Source organism: Triplophysa rosa, linkage group LG21 (assembly GCF_024868665.1).
Source record: "Triplophysa rosa linkage group LG21, Trosa_1v2, whole genome shotgun sequence".
Taxonomy (NCBI): Eukaryota; Metazoa; Chordata; class Actinopteri; order Cypriniformes; family Nemacheilidae; genus Triplophysa; species Triplophysa rosa.
The window spans coordinates 19,874,451-19,900,183 of NC_079910.1; the positions used below are offsets into that span (position 1 = coordinate 19,874,451).

The window sequence follows — 25,733 nt, forward strand, 5'->3', positions numbered from 1 at the left end:
ACAAGGGAAAAACAGGGAAGCAACTTTATAAAATCCAGTAGGAAAGATGAGGATGTCAGGGCGAAGTACCAAGGAGGAAAATATAATATCAAGATTAAGACTGGGCCATACTAGACTAAATAAGACATTGTATCTTATTGGAAAACATCCTACAGGTCTTTGTGAGTGTGGCCAAGAGAGGAATCAGTAGAACGTGCTATGTCGCTATAGAAAATATGTTACAGAAAGAAACATTTTCAGAAAATCACAACAGGAGATACTAGATGCAGAACAAATAATCAGTCAAATAGGAAATTATAAGGATTTAATTGTATTTCTGAGGGAAAATGGATGCATCTATGCATGTACAGTATGTTTATCTGTGTGTGTGTGTGTGTAGGTTCTGGTTGATACTTTGGTCCACACTCCAGTATAGTAGGTGGCGGTAATGCACCTTAAGGTTGGATGCCACCCGCCATAAAACAAGTAGAAGAAGAAGAGCGAGTATAACCACACACGCGTATGACACCGGCTTTGAAACCGAAAGTTCAATGTGTTTTAATTAGGTTTTTATGATGGAAAAACGAATGAAACGGCCGAGAGAAGAGCAAGATGAAGAAAGTGTGTTGAATGTGAAACAGGTTTCTGATGAAGATTTTAGGCTCTGGGGCGTCGATGAAACTGTCTCTTATCTGCAGAGAGCAGGACTCGGTGAATGGGAGCACATCTTCAGAGGTGCTTGATTAGTACAGTTAAGATGGGCACATTACATAGTCTGTAAAATTATAACAGTAATTAGATTCTGTTTTCCTGGTTAAATTAGTAACGATGTAGGAAAAGCTTTGTAATTTTAACAATTTGTCATCCTATGCATGGGAAGAAACGAAATATGCGGTTTTAATATAACTTTTTACGAAGTTTCAGAACTAGCGGTATAGGACAAGAACTCACTTTGTTTAAGTATAGCGTGTTTAATGTTCGTCGTTTCATTACTTGTGCTTTAAACTGTTGATAGATGTTAATTGTCAACACTTTTCTTTCTCAGAACAGGAAATAACAGGGCTGGGGCTACCATACCTTACGGAGGTACATTTGGAAAACATGGGCATTTCGTGAGTATCAATAATTATTACTAAATATTTTGCAACAATTTATAAGATTACCAAAGGCTTAAAAGTTTAGTGGGCTAATAAAATTATTAAATTAATAAATGCCTTAGCTAGACAATATGCAATTTTGCCGTTTACATACAGAACAGCTTCTTTAAAATATCGTTGTAGTGCATTAGCCTACACTTCTCCCATGTGTGCACTTGGTTATAGTTATTGTTAATTAATTAATATATATTTTTTACATTTTAGTACAAGCTTACATTATATGCTGTGCTTTTTTGTTGAAAACATTTAGTGCATTTCAATGCAATCTGTAAAGTAGCCTACGAAACAAACTTTATGAACTTAACAAATAAAAAAAACAGAAAAAGCAAATGAAGCAGAATACAACAATGAACATACAGAACGTACTGTAGCGTACAGCCAGCGTATGGTTTTGTTATTACTTCACAAGTTTCTGTTAAGAAACAATTGTATATCCACAAGCACAATGTTCGAGTCCTTTCACTAAGGCCGCATTTTTCCATTCGTTATGGCAATGCAGTGAGAATCTGATCGTGTGTTGATGGGGGATCATTATTGAGGTTCATACACTGATTCTTGATGTCTGTGTGTTGCAGTTATGCTGAACTGCGACAATAGAACTAAGTAAATAGCAGTTCACCATTTCAATAAGCTATCAGTTATTTATCAGCATGAGAAACATGTGTGAGCGTGTGAACAGACTAAAATGCGTGTGTCTCACAGTGAATGCTTGAGACTTGAGAGCCGTGTAACATGAATAGAGTTTAGCGAGCTGTGCGTTAGTAATAACGGTCCGTGGGGAAACGCAGTGCTCCGTGTGTACTGTAGTTAAATGGATTAAACAAAGCTTCGAGGCAACAAAAATTGCCTCAATGATTTTTTTGTATCATATCGAGGAATCGTTTCAGCACTAGTTTCTAGATATCAAAATGTACTCAAACTCACTGATCTTATAGTGTTCTTTCATGATCAACAGCACAGCACTCAAATGAGATGAAATCAGTGAATCAAACCACAACATGAGGGTGATTTTAATGATCCCCAATCAACACTCGATCAGATTCTCACTGCATTGCCATAACAAATGTACTTTAAAAGCACACAGATACAGCATGCTAAAAAAATACCTATAAAAGTCAAGGGTCAAGAGCCCAATTTAAGAAAACACTGATCACCATGATGGTGACTTTTGTTAGCTCCGGACGTTCTTAAAACATAAAAAAAACTGGACACTGAATGTTTTTAAAATGTTTTCAAAAGCATGAAAAACCTTTTAGGAAAGTTCTTATAACAAACTTTTGTTAGCTGGGTAATGTTTTCCCGAAACCGAAAAACCGAAAAAAATTGTTAAAATAACGTAAAAATCTTGAGAATAAAATCTACTAATATTGGTGGTTTAGATTTTAATTATTTTGTTTGAGTAATTTTAATTGAACAAATTATTAAGTAAATCTAACTCAATTTTATTATGTTAAACCCATTTAGATCAAATTAAGTTTACTTATTTATTTTGTGTTGAGACTACATAAAAAAATGTGTAGATATACAGTGGCTTGCAAAAGTATTCAACCCCCTTCATTTTATTCACATTTTGTTATGCTGCTGCCTTATTTTAAACTACTTTAAAATATTATTTTTTTACATTAATCTACACTCCATGCACAATAATGACAAAACAAAAAACTGATTTTTGACAGCTTTGCAAATTTATTAAAAATAAAAAACAAAAATAAGTACATAGCATAAGTATTCAAACCCTCAACTCAGAAAATGGTTAAAGCACCTTTACAGACTCAAATCTTTTTGGGTATGATGTGAAAAGCTTTACACATCTGCATTTGGCAATTTTCTGCCATTCTTCTCCTCAGATCCTTTCAAACTCTGTCAGGTTGGATGGAGATCATCAGTAGACAGACATTTTCAGGTTTCTACAGAGAATGTTCAGTTGGGTTCAAGCACTAGCTGGGCCACTCAAGGACATAGACAGAGTTGTCCATAAGCCACTCTTGCATTGTTTTAGTTGTGTGCTTAGGATCATTGTCATGTTGGAGAATGAACCTTCTGCCCTGTCCGAGGTTCTGAATGTTCTGGGCTAGGTTTTCATGATCATTATCTCCGTATTTTGTGTACAGTCCCTGAAGCTGAAAAACACCCCCACATCATGATGCTGTTTCCACTACACTTTACTGTTAAGACTGTATTGTACAGGTTTTGAGCAGTGCTTGTTTTTCTCCAGACATGATGCATGAATCTGAGATTCATCAGACCAGAATATCTTGTTTCTGACACTTTGAAAGTTTCGTTGAAGTATGTTTTTGCATATTTCAAGTTTCCATGTGTCTTCACTGAGCAAAGGCTTGAGTCTGGCCACTAAGCCATAAAGCCCAGAATGGTGGAGTGTTGCAGTGATGTTTGTCCTTCTGTAAGTTTCTCCCATCTCCATATATGATCATGGAGCTCAACCAGAGTAATCATCAGCTTCTTGGTCACCGCTCTAACCAAGACCCTTCTCCATCGATGGCTGAGTTTGGACAGGAGGTCAGCGCAAGTAAGAGATCTGGTGGTTCCAAACCTCTTTCATTGAGGATAAATGGAGGCTACATGCTTCTGTGAACCTTCAATACAGCAGATTTTTTTCAGAAGTCTTCCCCAGATCTGTGCCTTGATACAATCCTGTCTCAAAGCTCTACTGGCAGTTCTTTTGACCTCATGTCTTGGTTTTTACTTTGATATGCATTTTCAAAAAAGTTCGTGCAAATTGTTACGAGGATTTTATTAAGTAAATTCTACAAGTTATTTTTTTCAGTGAGTGCAAATGCAGATATTGGATATGTATCACATTTAAAAGATGTAAAAAATCGGATGGTCTCAAAACCGGAGTAAAAAAAAACCGCTTGCAGCGTTTGGTTACAAATAGCAGCCGAACGCCATGACTTTGCGCACGAAGGCAGCCCAGAGAAACATAGGCAGCGTAACGGAAGTCTATTTGAATTATAAACAGAGAGCGTCTTTGCAATAACTAATCACATATTTAAAAACTACAATACTAATTGCTCAATAGAAATGCAATCAGAAGTTGTTGGAAGTGAAAATTAAACTTATATTTATACAAAACTAGCCTCCAACAGGAGTTTCGGCCACCATTTTATTTTTTCGAGCTTGAGCCTTCTCGACCAATGACGTTCCTCGCATGTTGTTATGGAAATGACAGGTCTCTGTCATTGGTTAGCTGTGAAAAAGGAGCTTGACGTAGGGCTTTTTTTCCGAAAAGTTGAACTTTTTTCAACCTCAAAAGACGCTCTGAGCTGCAGAAAAAGATGCCGGCGCTGGTGTTTAAAAAAGTGCTCGGGACGTTTTTTGAAAACACAGTTTATTCTATAGGATTATAATGTAAAACAGACGCTAGCAGCTTCAAAAAAGAAGTCAAGTCTGAACATGGCTGTATTTTACAATGGGATTCCACCAGCAGTCACTTTAACCGCTGCTAAAATTCTGATTTATAAACGCAACCTCATCTGACAAAATCACATCTACATTAAAGAGCGGCTATATGCTCTTTGCCATTTCTCGACAATGTGTTGCTGTATTACGAACGCTTCTTTGATTTTAAATGCAAGTGACTGTTAAATACAAGAGGCTGAGGGCTCGCACACACATGTAGCGCATGCACATGAGAGAGTGCATGGGAACACGGAAGATGAGGACGCGCACGCGGCCACGCTCCACTCACACCAAACAAGTCAGGAAGGAGAGAAGACGCGTAAGCGCTGTTTATCCACTAGTTATTCGATCACAGATACTGTCATTAGCACGGATGGATAAAAAAAATGTGACGTCAAATATACTTGGGCAGCCATAAATATACCTGGGCAGAACGCCCAAGTAAATGCATTGTATGGGAAACACTGTGTGATGTCTGCTGTGTTTTACATAGTCCCAATGGCTTCATGATTTCCGGAAATCTTTTTTTTTTATCATAAAACAAAGGCTTAAATTACAAAGTGATCGTATCACGCTGTCAATCTTCCTTCCTCTACTGACTCTTATTTCTCATCATAGCATACAGAGAAACGGTTAAAACTAAAAACACCATGTTATACTGTATGCTTATATTGAGCAGGAATGAGGTGAACACAATCGCTTTTTGAAGATGTTTGCTCGTGAGTGTATTTAATGTAACGTAATGCGAACTTGCAATTGCTATACCTGTGTTACAGTCATCTGCTGTTCAGCAGCGCTGTGCGCGCTCCCATTGCAATGCGAATGGAATATGTAACGTTACCACTCATGCGTGAGACGCATGCGAACATCCAAACGCCTCCGTTTAGCCCATGTTTATATAGAAAGATAACGATACAGTAGTGGCGCGGCAAAGAAAGACGCATTCTATGTAAATGGCCGGTCACAGTGCAACAGTGAAAAGGGACTCCACTGAAACAGTGTCGCGCTGCTTCGCATTCGCACTTTGTTTAAGCTACATACACCGGTAATGCAGTATATTAATAATTCATATCATAACAAAACTGGAATTTCTAACTTCGATTCAATACCTTAAAAAAAATATATTCGATACCATTTTCGATACCACAGGGAAAAAACTGCCATAACATTAAGGCCCTAAATTATTTTTATTAAAAGTTAATTTGAACAAGACTAGGCAATGAGGTATATTTTTATGGGCCCACTGTGGGTTTACTGTGGGACAGTGTGGGCAGGGCAAACCCACACCCATGGGTTAACCCATGTAGGGCCCATGTGGTTTTGCCCATGTGGGCCCCAATCGGGGTTTTCTGTGGGCCAGCCCACTGTGGGTTTGCCCACAGAAATCCCACACTGGCCCTACATGGGTTAGCCCATATAGGGCCCATGTGGTTTTGCCCGTTTGGGTCCCAGTGGGGGTTTTCTGTGGGCACAGTCCTAAATGTGTACCTGTCTCAGTGTTTGCTGCTGTCTACTAAGGTGAAACGAGAAAATAAACTGTTTAAACTTAAATTAATCTACATAAATACTAGCTAAGACCTTAAAGCATGGTTCAATTCATTCACTTCAATACATAAAAATTCATTAAAAACATTACATAATGCATTCTGACATGAACTAACAATAAATCTCTTTTTACAGCATTTATTAATTTGTTTATGTAACTTAATACAAATCTAGTTGTTTATTCATATTAGTTCATTGATAAATGTTAACAAATACAACTGTTAATATTTTAAATTGATTGAAATATTTATTAAATATTTATTAAATCCGTTGAAATGAACCATTAAGATGAATAAATGCTGTAGAAGTATTAGTACCCATTATTTGTTCATGTTAGCTAACTAATGTTTAGAAATGGAACCTAGTTGTAAAGCATTATCAATAATGGTGGCCTGTCACAAAATAAATCATAAAGCATTATTCAGGCTATTGTTATCATTCACATACACTACCTGTCAATTTTAAAGTTCTTTAAACTGGTCGGGATGTCTGTTGGTGAAATGCTTTGCCAAGCTGATCATGTTGGCCCTTTTGGTCCGCAGACGGACTTCGTCTTTAACTCGGCTATAATGCCCCTTTGCGCATCTGCTTCACTGACAAGTCGTGAACAGACGGAAAAGGCACTTATGTTTGCTGCAATGACTTTTATTTTGTCGTCACCCCGAAATCTGCAGCGCAAATACGAGGAAAGAAAGTTGTACGTGTCCACTGACTGAAGAGAGCGCTGAGAGCATATGCGCGCGCACATATGGCTGCCGCAAATGACGCATTTCAGGATGTGTTTTCTCTGAAACGCACGCTTCATTAAAGTACCGGTACCAAATAAATGAGAAATTGGTATCGTTTTAACAGAAGGGCATTGCGGTTCTTTTCTAGTACCGGTGTATCGTGCAACACTACTAAGCAGTCAAAAACAGTGCACCTCTCTGTCTGTACATGATGCACGTTTGACAGTAGCTTTGACAGATTACTTGCGTTTCCACCCTTACAAGCAAAGGTTTTGTTGCACTTGTGGCAACGAGCATCGTCACTGTCAGCATCAACTTTGGTGAAGTGTAACCACACTTTTGAACGTTTAGTTCTCTCTGCCATCGCCGCGAATTAAGGGCTCAGCATAGTCCAGGCGAATTGCGCTTTCGTTCTGCATTTGGGATAAAACGAAGCTCGAAAACGTTGAGAGACCGTATAGTGTTTTCGAACAATTCAACACCCCTTTGTTTCTGGAGGCGGGGTTTACATGACGTATGCAAATAGCCTCTGCGCACGTGGCCACACAAACAACACACCCACCTATTAAGTAATGGCCATGGACCAATGGTGGCTCGAGGGTGTTTACCGGCCAACACGAACTTTCCCGGAAAGTTCTGTTTGGTTTGCTGTGGCAAACTAGTGAAACGAATTGTCATTTGGACCAGATTTAGGTCGAAATCAGGTCACAGACGGTCGTTTTTCGATTTCGAATGTAGTATCCTGAGCCCTTTAAGAGCGTCTTTCTTCTGAACGGCTGTTCGTGTGTGTGCGCGCTGTGTAGACACAAACAGAACTGCTTTCCCCCTATTGATTACAATAGGCCGTTTAGTCAGGTTCATTATTTAAATGTTGATGCACGTCAAACACGCTCAAATTGGCAGCGCAAACTCCCGAGCGCTCTGGAAAAAGGGGAAAAACGATGCAGCCAACGTTTTGCACGTGTTTATAGACATGACATGTTAGGCCCCCTAACATTTCTATGATAAAACATTAAAAATTTAGCTACACGTTCTTTCACATAAAGCTGACCTTGAGCTTTTGGCTTCTGTCAATAGCAACTCCCACCTTCTTTCATTTGATTGGACAGTAATCATCGGCTTCCTTTATTTGATTGGCCAACTCAATCAGAGAACGCTTTTAGACAGCATCCAATAATGCAAACTACAAAATTCTGAAACGAGAAAAAAACATGGCCAGACCTTCACTAGTTCATCCTAAACCGCATGGCTCAGGTGCGCTTGACAACAATATTATTTACAAATATTTCAAACGCATCAATGAATTCTTGTTTTAAGTGTCTGCAACTTTTTTAATTTGATGTCTATGTCTGTAGCTACACAAAAAGTCAAAGGAATAGCGCTTGCATTCCAAACCCAAATGCTCTTGAAAGATAATATTTGACAATATTTGTATGAAAATATAAATTGACCATGTGTTTACTCATCACTGATAAACATAAAAAGACAGACATGGTTTTAGCTATTGTTATCTAATTTGCACTCCAATTGTTCTAAAATGCACACATGTAGCTCAAAAATATATATTTTTGTTTGTTTGGGACAAACAACGTTTTTGGACCTCTGTATTTCTAAAATCCTATGTACTGCCTAGATTGAACGTCGTCAAATTTTGAAAGAAGCCAAGTTAATGGACTTTAATTCTCTTTTCATGTTCTTTAATGAATTATAACATTGCACTAAATTCCCATAAAATGTTGTGTATTTGAGCATGTCTTGGTTTGGTGTTAATTCATTTGTAGGAGGTATAGCTATAACAGTCAACTGATTATTTGGAGAAATATTATAATAATATAGGGATGTAACGATTCACTCAGCTCACGATGCGATGCGAGTCACGATTCTGATCTCACGATGCGATTTATTCACGATTTACTCACAATTTATTTTTACAAAATGAGTTGAAACAAATTAGAAATGAACAACTTCCCTTGCATTATTTCTTAAATGCTTCATGTTTCTTTGTATAATAAAATAATGTTTTATTTCAAATAACAAAACTAAACTGCAATTTTATAACAAATTATTAATAAAAAAGTCTCTTTAATATAAACAAACTAATACTGTCTGAGCTTTTCTTGGATTTTTTGCATTTAAGAAAATCAGCATGTCAACGTTTAGATTTGCAGTGAAAATAGCGGCCCCTGCTGTTCAAAAAATGTATTGCGATTCAGTTCACACCTCAACTGATTTGAATCGTCACTCATTATAACCGATTTTCAACCGGCTCACGGTGAATCGTTACATCCCTATAATAATATAAATGTGAACAGAAAACCACAACGTTTTTCAGATGTTAAATATGGTCTGAAAAATCTTCTGGGAAGTCTGTATGTTTGAGTCTGGAAAAGTATGGAATTTAGAAATGGAAAATGTGTAGGAACCCTGGATTCCTTAGTTACAGGCGTGCTCAAATTTGTTGGGACCCCTCCACAAAAAACGAAGAATGCAAAATTTTTCCTGAAATAACTTTAAACTGACAAAAGTAATTGGCATCCACCATTGTTTATTCCATATTTAATAGAAATCAAACTTTGCTTCAGATTTTTTATTCAACATAATATTGTAAATAATAAAACAAATGAAAATGTCATGGACAAAAATGATGGGACCCCAACCTAATATTTTGTTGCACAACATTTAGAGGCAATCACTGCAAGCAAACATTTTCTGTAGCTCTCAATGAGACTTGTGCACCTGTTAACAGGTAGTTTGGCCCACTCTTCCTGAGCAAACTGCTCCAGCTGTCTCAGGTTTAATGGGTGCCTTCTCCAAACTGCAAGTTTCAGCTCTGTCCATAGATGTTCGATAGGATTCAGACCAGGACTCAAAGAAGGCCACTTCAGAATAGTCCAATGTTTTGTTCTTATCCATTCTTGGGTGATTTTAGCGGTGTGTTTTGGGTCATTATCAGGGCTCTAGAGTGCGACCTTATTTCTCAATGGTGCGACTAAAAAAATCTGAGGTCGCACAGGTGCGACCAGCCGTTCGAGGGAGAAAAAAAGTCTCCGCTACTTTGAAAGTCTCCCTGTGATTCAACAAAAGACACAGATTAGGCCCATATCGTGGTCTAAACCAATCAGAGATAGTGATAAGCGGACCCCACTCTGATTGGCCGTGGTCCAGACTTTCCTGTGCGTGTGTGTACCAGTGCGTTAAGCGAAAATCTTCTGTCATTGACAGATTTTTTTTACCAGTGACGGAAAAATCTGAAGGCCGTCCGTCATTTTGACGGATTACAATGAGGGCAGTTTGTAACTCCCCTTTCCCTTCATTAGAGCGTGATATGCTCGCGAAGGGACGTGCGTGTTTTCACCTGTCATTGTTACTGACTAGACATATGTGATGCGATCTGGGAAAACCCGTCGGATGTCATGCTGGGACGCGGGAAAGACAGTTCACCTATCAAAGTTAACCACATAACATGAATAATGAAGGAGTATCAATGCACATTTCCCGCCAGTCCTGTGTAAACTACGGCATGCAAAGTTTTTTTATACAATGTTTTCGTGAGATGACAGAGCTCCCCGTCTGCAGCACCGGGAGTTATCGCAAAACATACAAGGGATGATCAAAAGTCCAGACACTATGCACATGATAAACCACGTAAAACTTGCTTCACTGCTTATTAGTTGTTGTCCGTAATGTTTGCTAGTTTCCTTGTGTAGTGATAATGGCAGAGCTCTCGTTCTTTAAGTGTGCCCTGCACCATTTTCCTTACTTTCGTTTTATTCAAACGGTTTTGTACAGTATTTTTATAGACTTCAACACTAGGAAATGTTTTTTTTTATTAAATTGTTATTAGAGTAAGTCTTTTACCACTGTAAAGTGACATTTACTTGTGATACTGGACTGTTGTGCTTTTATTTTCATCACTTAACTTTAAACCCGTTTTCCTCCAAATTCCGTTCCTGAAAATCATAGCGCTTCAGCCGACCTGAGCCATAAATTTTGTTACATATACACAAGGTATGAGCAAAATAAAAACTGATTTGGAAAGGGCTTGAATATGGTATAAAAACTGTAATATATAAATTTGCACCATGTGTTGGGTTTTCCCAGATCGAATCACATATGAACATAAACATTAAAACATTAAATATATCGATGAATATAAACAACAACGGCTTTATTGGGCATTCAGTTGTATTAAAATACAACAAGTTCCGAGACGCAAGTACAGCGTGATGACTTCACGAACATACTAATTACCACCTAACGCCACCTTGCACCATAGTGACGGGTAATAATAGATTATGACGGATTTTTTACGAGCCTGTCTGTCAAAATGACGGACAATAAAAAAGTCTAGCGCAACCTCTGGTGTGTATGTTTGAAAATGCGTGTGCTGCAGTCAGACAGAGAGAGGTGAGTAGCCTAGGCCCGTCAGTTAAACAGAGTCGATGTAGCCGCGGATGATGAGAGAAGATGAAAAGAACGATTGACAACTTTTTCATGAATAATGTTAAGTTAAGGCCTGATCCGTCCGAAAATCATAAGCAATGCTCTGAGACAGAGCCATCAACCTCCCAGGTTATGTCAAGCTCTGGTCCATTTATCTTGAGATGTTTTAAGTTTAAATTTCAGTTCAGTGAAGCACTTTAAGCATCACCACTTTTTCAGTAAGTTACCTTTCTTGTAGAATTGTGCTTCAAATAAAGAACTTTATGTTGACCAGATTGTTAGTTGATCATTTACAAGTCAATTTTGCCTGTATGGACAGCGATTTAAAAAAAAAAGTGAACTAGTAAAACTGCGGTGTTAAATGCGATGCAGTCGGAAATTTGGGTGCACCTAACTTTTGTGCTGGTGCACCTAAGAAAAAAAGTTAGGCGCACCAGTGCAGCCAGTGCAAAAAGTTAGTCTAGAGCCCTGATTATCCTGTTGGAGGACCCATGACCTGCGACTGAGACAGAGCTTTCTGACACTGGGCAGTACGTTTCGCACCAGAACGCCTTGATAGTCTTGAGATTACATTGTGCCCTGCACAGATTCAAGGCACCCTGTGCCAGATGCAGCAAAGCAGCCCCAAAACATAACCGAGCCTCCTCCATGTTTCACTGGAGGTATGGTGTTCACTTCTTTGAAAGCTTGATTTTTTCGTCTGTGAACACCTGATGTGAGGGCTGATGTGACTTGCCAAAAAGCTCCAGTTTTGACTCATCTCAAACGACATTCTCCCAGAAGGATTGCGGCTTGTCAATATGATTTTAGCCAATTCCAGTCTGGCTTTTTTATGTTTTTCTTTCAAAAGTGGAGTCCTCCTCCTGGGTCTTCTTCCATTGAACCCAAAAAGCGACGGATGGTGCGATCAGAAACTGACGTACCTTCACCTTGGAGTTCAGCTTGTATTTCTTTGGCAGTTATCCTTGGTTCTTTTTCTACCATTCGCACTATCTTTCTGTTCAATTTGGGGTCGATTTTCGTCTTGCGGCTGCGCCCAGGGAGGTTGGCTACAATTCCATGGACCTTAAACTTCTTAATTAGGGGCCAAGGGTGGATCAAGCACGTCAACTGAGTGGCACAACCAGATAAACTGTGAACTACAAGAGGTCGCCGGTTCGAATCCAGTGTGGAGCGTGTTGGGTGTTTTTGTGCAGAGTCTGCACTTTGTCCTTGCCTGTTCTTACCTCTTCAAAGTCGACCGTGTCTGTGACATTGTCTTTTTCGCATAATAAAGTAACTTTAATGTATATGACATGTGGTGCAATAATATAGGAAATGTGTGCCGTGACTTTATGCTCACTTGCGTTACCTGTTTTTCGTGTAAATTGATCTTCTGTTATTTTTGGTCTGTACTGCACCTTCGGTGAGTGACTCGCGACACTACTTGCAGCTCTCACACGTCTCCTCAGGTTCTTGAGCGCGTCATGCCGGCTCAGTGGTGTGGTGTGCTGTGGTGTCCTGGTGTCTCAGAGGTCGTGGGTTCGAATCCCACCTGCGTGAATTAGTGTCCGAACGTGCCTGTGATGTTAAAAGACGTATTGAACTATTCCGAGTAACATTTTGTGCACTACTATGCAAAATGGTTGTATTGAGTTCATTCCCACCTATGCCTCTGTTTCTCAAATACGTAGTATTTCTTTTATTTATGCTCTAAAACTCGTTTCAGCATCTTCGCTACTTGCAGCTCTCAAACATCTCCTCAGGATCTCTGACACTTTGTACAAGCTCCGTGGCACGGTTTGCTGAACCGCAAGCCTGGTGTCTCAGAGGTCGTGGGTTCGAATCCGTCCTAGTGCGTTTGTTGTACTTGTGGATGAAGTCACCAGTTTGATCTCAGTCTCACCCATTTGTTTCCCATGTGTGTTTTATTTCCGCTTTGCTTTGCTCATGCTGTTCTGTGCTGCTGTGCTTCTACAGCTCCTGATAGCAACTGAGTGTGCGGCTTAGTGGTGCAACACGACGGGCCGGTGGCCTCGAGTCTTTGAGGTTGTGGGTTTGAATCCAGTGTGACGCGTGTTGAGTGTTTTTGTTTAGAGTCTGCGCTTCGTTCTTGCCTGTTCTTCCTGAACTGGCTGTTTTTCGCATGCGTTCCGTTTTTTCCATTTATGATGTTTTTTCGCTCTCTTGGCTCTGCGCTACGCTTGTGGTGCGCCTTCGGGGGCTTGGCCCCGTGGTGCTGCTTGCAGCTCTTATAATATTTGCAACTGTTGTCACAGGAACATCGAGCTGCATGGAGATGGTCTTGTAGCCTTTACCTTTACCATGCTTGTCTATTATTTTCTTTCTGAGCTCCTCAGACAACTCTATCCTTTGCTTTCTCTGGTCCATGTTCAGTGTGGTACACACTAGGGGTTGAACGACCTCAGATTTTTTTAAGTCGACTATTATGTGATAAAAGTCACGATGTCATTAATAAATAAAATAAGAGTGAGGGAATGAATGTTTTGCAATGGCACTTGATGGGTGTGGGCAGTAAGACACTTGTGTTTGCGTGCAGGCTGTAGGAGAATGGCGGAACTCTCGCAAAATAGCCTCTAAAAATATTGTATTCAAATACAAATGAACTGTTGTTCATCTATTGCACAAGAGCAACAACTAAACTAAAATATAACTATTTTAAAGCGCGAGGTCGGTGGTAGTGGCGCTATGTAGTAAAAGAGCAGCAGGTGGATCTCTACAGCAGCATAACGTTACTTCAGATCTGAATCGTGTGTATAGACCAAACTTCTCTGACATTTACAAAAAGTCAACTGAAAGGGTCACAACAGAAAAATATGTCCTGTTTGCTTGTGACGGCCTATGACTTTTGAACAATGTCAATATATTTATAAGCCTAAGGCAGCAGACGCTTTATCATAGCAGACTTAAACGCAGGGCCTCAGTGACACAGCAGCCAATATGAGAAACATTTTTATTTATTCTATTTCTTTCATGTTTTATTAAATGAGGAACAATTACAGAAATAGCCTATGATATTAAAAGATCTGCGTGTAGAAGCACAGTGGACTGAAATCTATGTAATGTTAGACCAGCTGCGAGCTTTTACGGCTTCAGATCAAATCGTGAATGTTGCGGACGAAAACAAGACACATTGTTAATGATGCGTGTGGAAGCAGGACAAGATAACATATATTTTTGCCGGGAGTGTGACAGAATCCCGCTGAAGCAGGTGGGAATGACATCCCGTGCGCAGCTCTCTTGGAACAGCCTCTTCTTAAAGGTACGGTGTCAAAATCACATGATCCGCGACTAGTCTGCATCAAGCTTTAAAGGTTGCGTCAGAGCATTAATGTCGACTAGTCCAGTAGTTCGTTACACCCCTAGTGCACACAATGATACCAAACAGCACAGTGACTAGTTTTCTCCGTTTAAATAGGCTGAATAACTGATTACAAGATTGGATACATGTGTGATACTAATTAAAGAAACTAATTAGTTTGAAATATCGCTATAATTCAATTATGTATTATCTTTTCTAAGGGGTACCAACAAATGTGTCCAGGCCATTTTAGAATATCTTTGTAGAATAGGCAATAATTAATCTCTTTCCACAGCTTCTTTGCTTTATTCTATGACATACCAAAGGCATGCAAGTATGCATGATACAATAGCTTTTAATTTCATCACTCTTCAGGAGGAATGAAGCATTATTTCAATGAGCTGTAAGGGTACTAACAAATTTGAGCACATCTGTACCTTAGTTTAAATAAATACCTTATTTATTGATGCAAATGCAATGCAAAACTAAACAAGACAGACACTGACCATGAACGACAAAGAAAACAATATACAGTATATCACAGACTCTCAGTACACGTTTTGTTTTGTATGTTTTCTTTTTGTATTATACCATTCCGCGCAGGTTTAAATGCCGTTTTTATGTATTTTTCTATTTCAGTTTTCCAAAGTTGCTAATTTTTCAACATTAAAAAAAACTATATACAGGATAATATTAATGCGTTATGAGTATTTAAAGATAATTATAGGCTTGATGTGAAATTGTGACTAAATAAAAACGTAAAAAATTACGCCTTTATTACCTTAATTTAAATAAATTAATATTCGTTTTTTATGAGCTAAAATATTTGAATATGACATTTTTGAAAAATGCCAATCCCTACCCTTAACGGAGTGACAATGTTGCCAGCAGCACTGAATACATGCTCGATGGAGTGGCAATTTACCGGCTGCCCCTTGTCATCTGACCAAAATGTGCCCAAATAGGCGACACAACATTTGGCTTAGACACTAGATTCGTGGCCATTTTTTGAATAATGTTGTCAACTGTAAATAATAGCCTATACTAGAGATGTACGATTCTGGATAAATTGAGAATCACAATTCTTTTCTTTCAAATTGAGATTGCGATTCTTTTACGATTCTGAATGATGACAAAAAAGCAATACATCATTTACTAGAGGTTCTGACAAAAAAAAAATGGGTATGTAATATGTAGGACTTTGCTTCAAAATTATTACATTTCATGGCTAACCTACAGTAACTATAGTGAGAATTTTTAGTTAGAACAAATACCATAAGTAAACTAAAGTTTTTTTTTTACTTTAAAAACTTCCTAAAAAGTATTAATGCATTGAATTAACTTGTATATGAAATATTTATACTGTAAAACAAATTCATAAGGTGACACTTGCAATTAATGGTCTTTAGAAAGATTTATCAATTTGCTTGACATCTACAGACTGCTTGAAGGGGTCTTTAAAGAAAGACACTATTGGTAAACATTACAACAGTAGGGGTGTAACGGTACTTCGTATTACAATATTTCGCGATGCAAAAATGTTACGATGCGCATCGTGGAGAGATGGGGATATTTTTCGATATGTTTAATTCTATTCGTTCAGCGATCAAGACGCTACCTACTCTGCGCCTCACATCTCACATATGCGGTAGAGAGAGAAGCACAACACAGCAAACTTGAAGCGTGACTGCAGGCGAGTCACCCCGAAAGGGGTGAACTCATTACAAAGGCAGCACAAACGTTTTTAAATGCCAATGTACTGAGTCGTACTGTATATTAAAAGATCGAATGACATGCTAAAAAAAAAGTATGTGATCTGCATGATTGAAGAAATGTAATACAGTTTATGTAATATGTCTTTTTGAAAAAAAAATTAATTAATTACTGTCTCAAGCAAAGACAGCTCAGCTTCAAAGAGACATGAGCCAATAGCGTTTGAGCGTGAGCTCTGTCAGAGTGTTTCATTGGTTGAATGTACTGAATAAACATGCCCTTCACTGAACGAACGAGTCAATTGAGTCAAAATGAGACTGAATGAACTGCTACATGTCGTTCATGGTCTAATATTCTCTGTGTTACAACAATGCATATCCAGTAGTTACTCAACTTTTCTGAAAAATTAAGGTAATGACCTGGTTTAATTTAATTCCAAGGTAAAGTAAATTATGTCGAAACAGTTAAATCTTAGTATGGAACATTTAATTACACCAATTAAATGAGTTAATCCAGATAGATTTTAGTAGACTAATATAATGGAGATTTCATAGATTTAAAATAGACTAAAACTATGATAAATTGGGATGACTAAAGCTAAATTGCATTTTAGTCAAAAGACTATGACTAAAACTAAATCAAAATTTCCTGTCAAAATTGACACTGTTCTTAATTCTAATTTCAGTTAAGCCTTAAAATGTTAAAATTCTTTATTAAGTTGTATGTGCAACAAAATAAGTTAATGAAATTGTTAATACAGTTAGGTCCATAAATATTTGGACAGAAGCACATTTTTTGTTATTTTAACTATGTATGAAAGTGTATTCGAGTTATAGTTTTATAATAGATATTGTCTTAAAGTGCACACTCTCATCTTTATTTAGAGTGTATTCACATCCAGATTAGCTGAAGTATTTAGGAATTACAGCTCTTTAATATGAAGCTCTCCCCTTTTTCAAGGGACGAAAAGTAATTGGACAGTTGAATCAAAAGCTGTTTTATTCACAAGTATGGGCTTTTCCTTAAATAATTTCTTCATAAATGAAGCATTGTTTTGATTGACAAACATTGACATATTTACCTCTTGGAGAGTGTTCTTCACTTGTCTGGACGTTGTGAAGGTGTTTTTCTTTATCATGGAGAGGATAATGTCATCATCCACCACTTTTATCTCATATGAACGCCCACAATTGTTTTGTTACTGAGCTCAGCGGTGTAGAGTATTTCGGGGAAACTACGAGTTTAACCACAGTAACATACGTATAATTAATTGTGATTAACCATTAATTATTTTATACACTTTAACCTGATGCAGCAGAGCTAATAACAGTGACAAACTAAATACACTCGTCCACCGAGTGATCAGCAGATCATATATCAACTCTAAGAAATATTACTCCCCTGGCCTGGAAAAACAATACTCTTACTGTAGTACAGTACCACTTCAGAAATCTTAACGAAATCAAGCAGTTTAAGTGACGTTGATATGTGATAAATAAACACAGAAACAATTTGAGCGTGGATACACATGCGGTTTATCTACACTACGGGGGAACTAAAACCAACTACTAACAAAGACCAAACATTAACAAACAAACATAAAAACGTAAAAGCAGTAAAGAATGAAAGAAATAGACAAAGCAAAGAGTGGCAGTATTAAATCAGCTATTCGCATAAGCCATCAAGGACAATCTCCTTATTTAAAAGGGGCAAAGCTTAAGCGCAGCTATTTAGAAATAGATCAGATACTTGCATTGGCTTCCTGGTTGTGCTGGGACAAGTTCATGGTGCGCGTGCAAAAAGGTTTCAGAGTCCTGATGAGTTCAAAGCGAGCGGGTGAGTCCGTCGGATTCTTTCTTAGAACCGGATTGGCTGACGAAGGTAGAACGGACTTAGCCGAAGTAAACTGCCGGAAGAAGCTGTCTCCGAGGAGAGAGGCAGGTCTCGAGAGGGTGACCGAAACACGAGCAAACAAACGCGCAGGAGCGTGAACGCACCCAAGCGAATGAACATACACAAAAGAGCAAGCTTTCCTGCGTGTTCAGATGTTTTAACACAGAGGGCGTCACGCACCTCCAAGGTGGGCGATCCAATGTGATGAGATAGTTTTGGGCGTGAAAACATGTTTCTTTGTCCGGCACACTAACTCATTTGCATTTATGGTCACCTGGTAGTTTGGAGCAGGAATAGACTTAGAATAGAATAAAATGAGTATGGTATAAAATACATTACTGTGCTATACACCATATTCTAATACATGAAAAGGGAAACACGTAGATATGAAACATGAAGTTACAATTACATTGACCTGTAGTTTGGACAAGAATGTAAATATACACAGAATACCACTAAGCACATATGCCTTTGAGGTTATAGGTGAAGGAGAATAACATAGAGGCAAGCATACAATGTGGAGATTCATGTGTATACACTTTAAACCAGTCTTTTGTGGCTAAGGAAAGAGAAAGAGACATTCTTTTGGAAGAATTTGAGGCTCTCAGTCCCTGGGGGCCACATGACTTTTCTCACTTTGGTGAACGGTCCTGTCCTCCCCCCAAGAACCTCCTTTGAAGTCTAGGGGAGAGTATCCGAATCTGTCCTGGTTTAGATGAAGGTGTTGAGAATAGGACATTTGGCCAGACTTGTTGGTGCCTGGTCGTAGTCCTGCTGAGAGGTTACTGTGTTTTACGATCACAGATGGTAAACTTTGATCCGACCATACCCTACAGCAGGGGGTTGTTTTTTTCTTAGAATATACCAAATTGTTGATTTGGCCGCTCTTAAATGCTTTAATCAAAATTATTTAAGGAAAAGCCCATACCTGTGAATAAAACAGCTTTTTATTCAACTGTCCAATTACTTTTGGTCCCTTGAAAAAGGGGGAGCTTCATATTAAAGAGCTGTAATTCCTAAATCCTTCAGCTAATCTGGATGTGAATACACTCTAAATAAAGCTGAGAGTGTGCACTTTAAGACAATATCCATTATAAAACTGTAACTCGAAAACATATTGATACACAGCTAAAATAACAAAACATGTGCCTCTGTCCAAATATGTATGGCCCTAACTGTATGTTGAAAATAAATGTTATTTGAATTTCAGTTTCATTTTTGAATTTTGTTCAAAATATCAAGACGTGTATCGTATCGTGAACCCAGCATCGAGATATGTACCGAATCATGAGCTGAGTGTGTCGTTACACCCCTACAACGCAGTATTACAGTATCTCCTGTAAACAGTTGAAAATAACCTGAAAACATGAAATGCTGTGCAACTTGATGAAAAGCTCTAATAGCGCAGCTTCTCTATTAGCGTAAATACAGTGATAAGCGCCACACTCTCTCGTGACGTTTTTTTACCGTAATGACGGATATAACCGCAAACTCAGATTTGTCCGCGCTACAAACTGCAATTGTTAGTTTTGTTTGAAAACCTGTCTAGTTAACATGTGAAGCATAAAAATTAAAACAGTGTAACAATCCTGAAAGACAATCATAAGAGCAGTTTTGTTGTCAGGCTGTATTTACTTTATATGTTGGTCTGTTATTTAGTGTGAGATTAATTTGGGCAGAGTGATAGCTTGTAAACGCGTCTCATGCATGTGAGTTGGTAACTCTCTGCTTTAATCCCAGTACTTCTGTGATCATTTGACACAGAAATAATGATTGTGTGTGGTTGAAAAGACTGTTTGTGACATCATTACATACCTAATGATGATAATTCTTTTATTATCATCAGCACACATTGAAGCGTTATGATTTTAGTCGGATGTGTAAGTTAATAGACACGAGAATCGTTGATTTTCATTAATGAGATCATGTGGCTGTTTGAATCGAGATCGTGATCTTTTAATGAGTAATCGTGCAGCTCTAGCCTATACCACAAAAGAGAAGCATCGCTATAAGCACTTGAAACTAACTGTTTAGGGCTGAAACGATTCCTCAAGTAACTTGAGTAATTCGAATACAAAAATCATCGAGGCAATTTTTATTGCCTTGAAGCCTCGTTTAATCCATTTAACTACAGTACACACGGAGTGCTGCGTTTCCCCACGGACCGTTATTACTAACGCACAGCCCGCTATGGAAGGCCGTTTTATCAAAAATGTCTTTAGACGTAACGTGTACAGACGATATAACGCGTGGATGCGTTTTTGCGCCTAAAGACGTAATTTCGTCTACAGACGTATTGGTTTTAGCCAATGGAAAGTCACAAAACGGAAAGATTTGCATAAAATTGATTAAGATTTAGATTTTTTAGATTCAATTTATTGTCATTGCACATGTACCAACTGCCGACGCGTTTTTCAAGAACGTGTGCATTTGTAAAATTATATGTATTATGCTGTCAACCCAATGGGCAACATAGGCTGCTGCCGAGAGTCCCGAACACTAAGGGATCCTGAGAGAGTTCTCATTTGCATTTTAACATTACACATATTTACATTAAACATAACACATATTTGTCCAGTATTATGCATATCCGAATCACTACGGACAGTACATGAAGATTAAAATCATGTTAAAAACACGAAAAATGTCAGAAAACCAGTAAACGAGGAAGCTGCGTTTTTTATTTTTTGTATGAAGCATAAATGATGTTTCATTAACAAAGTTCGGGAGAAGCCGGAGCACATAATCATCTCGGCTGGTTCCCTATCAGCAATCCTATCAGCTCAAGCGAGAGTCCTTATAAATAAGACCAGAAATCTCACCTGCGCCATCTCTACAAGTAATTCAACACCCCTCCACCTCCCTGTAGCTCAGTGGTAAGAGCATTGTGTTAACAACGCAAGGTTGTGGGTTCGATCCCAGGGATTGCACATATGTATAGGATAAAGCAACGTAAGTCGTGTTGGATAAAAGCGTTTGCCAAATGTATAAATGTAATAATGTTGATTATATTTTAATGCTTTAATAAACGCGGCCATAAGCTACATGCTTTGCGCTGTAAATACGCCGCTTGAGCATTCAGTGTCCAAGCACAATAAACGTGTGAACTATATAAGTAATTGTAAATTACTGGAATATATTTTAATGCTTTAATAAACGCGGCCATAAGATACATGCTTTGCGCTGTAAATACGCCGCTTGAGCATTCAGTGTCCAAGCACAATAAACGTGTGAACTATATAAGTAATTGTAAGTTACTGGAATAAACTTTTTTAATGCATGGCAACAGCAAGTGGCTTTGTGTGACCCTCCGACCCAAAGTTTGAGATCCTTTGATATGACCATACTGCCAGTTAGTGTAGCTGGTTGATACATTTGGGCATGAGATTGCGGGTTCTCACACTCATTTCAAAATTAAATAATATCGATGGTTGGATTTAGTTTGCAATTTGGTTTATTTTTATCCTATGAGTCCTAATAAATGCAACTTCAACTATTTCTAAAGTGCTTATTTTATAAAGAAAGCCGCTACCTCACATAACGCAGTAAAGCAGTACTTGTATAGAGTGAATAATTGATTGTCGAACATCAATATTTATTCAGCACCACCACCATGGAAAGCACCTGGTAACGTGGGGCGTAAGAAAGTAACCTCTTATGGGTATAGTTGAGGAAGTAGGCTATACGCCTAGAAAAGGATTAACTTGAGTTAAGGTGTAACTTCAGAGTCTTCATAGCTAAGAGACAACATTATCGGGAAATGCAGCCCTGTTATATTTAACATTTTATTTTGGGATCACAGCACAGGATATTGGTAGTTGACGAATAAATTGGTTAGTTTTACATTATTTTATATTATTAATATTTATGTTTATCATATAAAATAACATAACAGGGATTTTATCATATAAAATAGCATAAGAGAGATTTATCTTCGTTCTTGGGTTTTTTCCTACATTTTTATTGTCATACCATAGGACAAATTTGCATATTAATCATTTAATGATTATTGATTTAATCATTAAATTAAGCGTATCATTGCCATTTTTTAATAAAATAAGTTTAACAGCCAACAGAAAAGAGTAGCAAAGATAAAATATCAGTAGGGTCTGCATTGCTGGATGTGACTCTTATTTTGACAACGGAGCCTAAGGTTTACGCATCTACACGCAATTACGCGTCCACGCGTCTAACGTCTGTAGACGAAATTACGTCTTTAGGCGCAATAACGCGTCCACGCGTCTAACGTCTGTACACGTTACGTCTAAAGACATTTTTGATAAAACGGCCTTCCATAACCCGCTAAACTATTCATGTTACAGGGCTCTCAAATCTCACACATTCACTGTCTGTGAGACACACGCATTTTAGTCTGTTCACATGCTCACACATATTTCTCATGCTGATAAATAAGTGAAAGCTTATTGAAATGGTGAACTGCTATTTTACTTAGTTTTAGTCTATTTTGCGAGTCAAACTTGTTTTCCGGCTGCATTGAGTCCATAAAACTAGATGCAGACTTGTGGATGCCGAATCATGTTATTTACACATGCCATCTGTCTGTTCTGCGTGTCTGAGTGAATGAACTGCACTTCATGGGGACATGAACGCATGAACTTCATCTCCAGTGTTGCCCTGAGAGTTTATTTCAGAACATTTTACTGAGTGAAGCTAACACACTAAAAAATGAGTGTCTTCCGATGACCTGCCAAAATAAAAGTCCGGTTATCTCTGTATTTTTATGTGGACAAATATATTACTATTTAATAGTAAAAAAATAAATAAACTAATTTAGATAAACTAAATGCATCTATTTTTATTAATGTTTCTGATTTATACATTTGTATTAGGCCTATATTGCATTTTGTATGTAATATGGCAATGGAATGTACTAAATGGGTTTAGTTTTCACAGATATTAATGTATGCAATTTCAGCAATATGTTAATTTTTCTAAAAAAGGAAACACATTAGTTGTTCATTTTAAGAGACCTGTCTTATTTTCCTCTTGTATATTAGTATTGCTCTTTAATAAAGAAAAAGTACTTATTATCCGAATACCCGATTAATCGATGGAAAAATCTGTAGAATACTCTATTACTAAAATAATCGATAGCTGCAGCCCTATAACTGTTTACATTATAGTTTTGTCTTTTATGCTGGTGTTTGTGTGTATTTTATTGAACATTATCTGTAGACATCACAAGTACTGAAACCTAGCATTTAATTAAAAATAATCAGACACACACACAAAATAAATCCCCCATAAGTTTAATGGACTTGTCCCTCTTCCTTGCACGGGAAGCAGTTTTTTCCCCAGAAGCCCTTGAACATAGGACGGAAGACAGTAATTTATGATTAACAATTAATTATTGTGTTTATAGTTCATATCACACACCATTTGCAGTCCTGTAACTTTTTAACAAGCAAATAAATAAATAAAATACTGAAGCGTCTGAAGAACGACAGACAAAAGTATTGTTTGACTCACTTTAGGTTACTCGGAACTAAGAGCAATGTAAAACACTTACGCTCCCGTCTGAACTAAAAATGCTAATCCTTTTTTTCCGGGGATCCAAGCTACCGTAACCTCTCTACTTATAGCGGCACAGGAAAAAAAAACACTCAGTGCACCAAATCAACATTACGTACCCATTTCTGTGCGCTACAATACAAAAAACGTATGGTGACGACCTCAACACCGCGGTCGGCATCTCATTACTGCGGTAATGTGGTGATGCGGTTATCGTCGCAGCCCTACATTTGAGTAGCCTACTTAACAATATCTCAAATGATTCCAAGTATTTGTAAATCTTTTTTTTTTTTTCATTTTAACCAGTGACACGGGGGAGTGTCTGGCAATCGCCTGTCAATGCCGCTCATATCCGCGTTACCAAAGACACGAGATGGTAAGCCTGCAACCTTTAGTCAGAAAAACTCGGAATGCAGGAAAGCAGGCTAGAGACTGTTAATACAGTAGGTAGTCAACCAGAATGCTCTCTACCGCCGCGTTGAGTGCCGCCGTTGGGGAAGGTCGGCAGTTAAAAAACATTTACATGTGTAGTTCGCGGAATTTCCACCAGAAGGCTCAAAGGGAGAGTTTGCGCATTCAGTACTTCACCACATGTACTGTGAAACAGTGAAATTCAATGTGATAAATGCATTATTACATGACAGGAGGCAACACATTAAAGATTAAAACGAGAGTTATTCACGTTTATAATATAACAAAGAAAAGCGATATAGGCGGAGAATTGAGCCAAATGCAGGACATAGTAAAGTAATCATTAAATCATTAGAACAAAAATCATTAGAACAAACGTGTTGATCACAGAGGTTCATATAAGGATAATTTTTTCCTGCCAGTCTAAAGCGACTGCATATGCCTGATAGTTATAAGAACATAGTTATAAGAAGATAGTTATTTAAATATTTTTTATTAAAAAAAATAACCATGCACCTTCTTTTCTGTCCTTATACGAGCAAACTGTTGAACCGTTTGATTGTTTTAAAAAAGTTCCATAACCACAGTTTAATACGTCCCTATTTGCTTTTATAATTAGTTGTTTTTATAATAAATGTATCTTTATTTAATGATAATCTCATTTCCACCATAGTGCAAACGCAATGAAGTTCAATATTACATTTTATAATAACATTAAACAGTCCTTCATTTAACATATCACCAAGTAAAACAAAACAGTAAACATTTTGAACGTGCAACAGCGCGTTTAAAGCCAATGCGGGCAGAACCTTTAATGTAATATTCGTTTTCAAAGTGTACAATTGTTTTTGATTTTAAGCTCATTTACAAAGATTACCATGAGCGATCATTTTACACTAAAATTTGCTACTTGTGGGTCAGTGAAAACCATATACATATCACATTGATCACGCAGGAGTGGGCAGTTTGCACCAACTACTTCAATATGCCTATGAAGACCATAGCGGAGCGGAGCCTCCTCGTTAGCGTGTCCGTCTTCTAAGACCGATTGATGGTTCGAGGCTCGCTCGGAGCAGGTGTAAGTCCTGTGACAAGCAGCTAAACCAGAAATGAATGATACAAAGCCACAACAGTAGCCTACACACTGATAAATGAGGGTGAATGTGACATAATATCACTATTTTTATCATTATAAATGAACGCGGACCGGAGAAAGTAAACTGAACAAGGCGAAAATGTAACATAAATTATTATTAATGAGCTAGAACAGAGGCCCGTGTGAGGACGTGAACGAAAAAACATCATATTTGCCAAAATATGCAGTTTATAGACTGTTTCATCATTATTAAATAAAAGTGTGACGAAATAGTGTATTGACATACGTTTAAATAACAAGCATTGAAATGTTTTAATTCTCTCCATGTCAGTAGCCTACAGGCTTTCAAAAACAGATTCCACTTCTCAGTTGACGGGGGATGGGGACTGGGAGAGGTGTGAATGTCTCCCTTTTTGAAAGAGCAGAGTTTAGAATTAATGTCTTACCTGCAGGGTGACAAATAAACGTAAGACGCCGTAACACTGATAAGAAACTAAACTCCAAACATAAACAAA

General features: G+C 37.9%; 1 protein-coding gene across 2 annotated transcripts in view; it reads left to right on the top strand.

Annotated features, from left to right (window-relative positions):
- Positions 1-484: 484 nt before the first annotated feature.
- Positions 485-25,733, top strand: part of samhd1 (SAM domain and HD domain 1) — a 109,976-nt gene continuing 84,727 nt past the window's right edge. For both annotated transcript variants that reach the window (XM_057363298.1, XM_057363299.1), the window contains exons 1-2: positions 485-714; positions 1,025-1,091. In XM_057363298.1, coding sequence (XP_057219281.1) covers positions 552-714; positions 1,025-1,091 — 230 coding nt within the window. In that variant the 5' untranslated portion in view covers positions 485-551. The remainder of the gene's footprint in view (positions 715-1,024; positions 1,092-25,733) is intronic.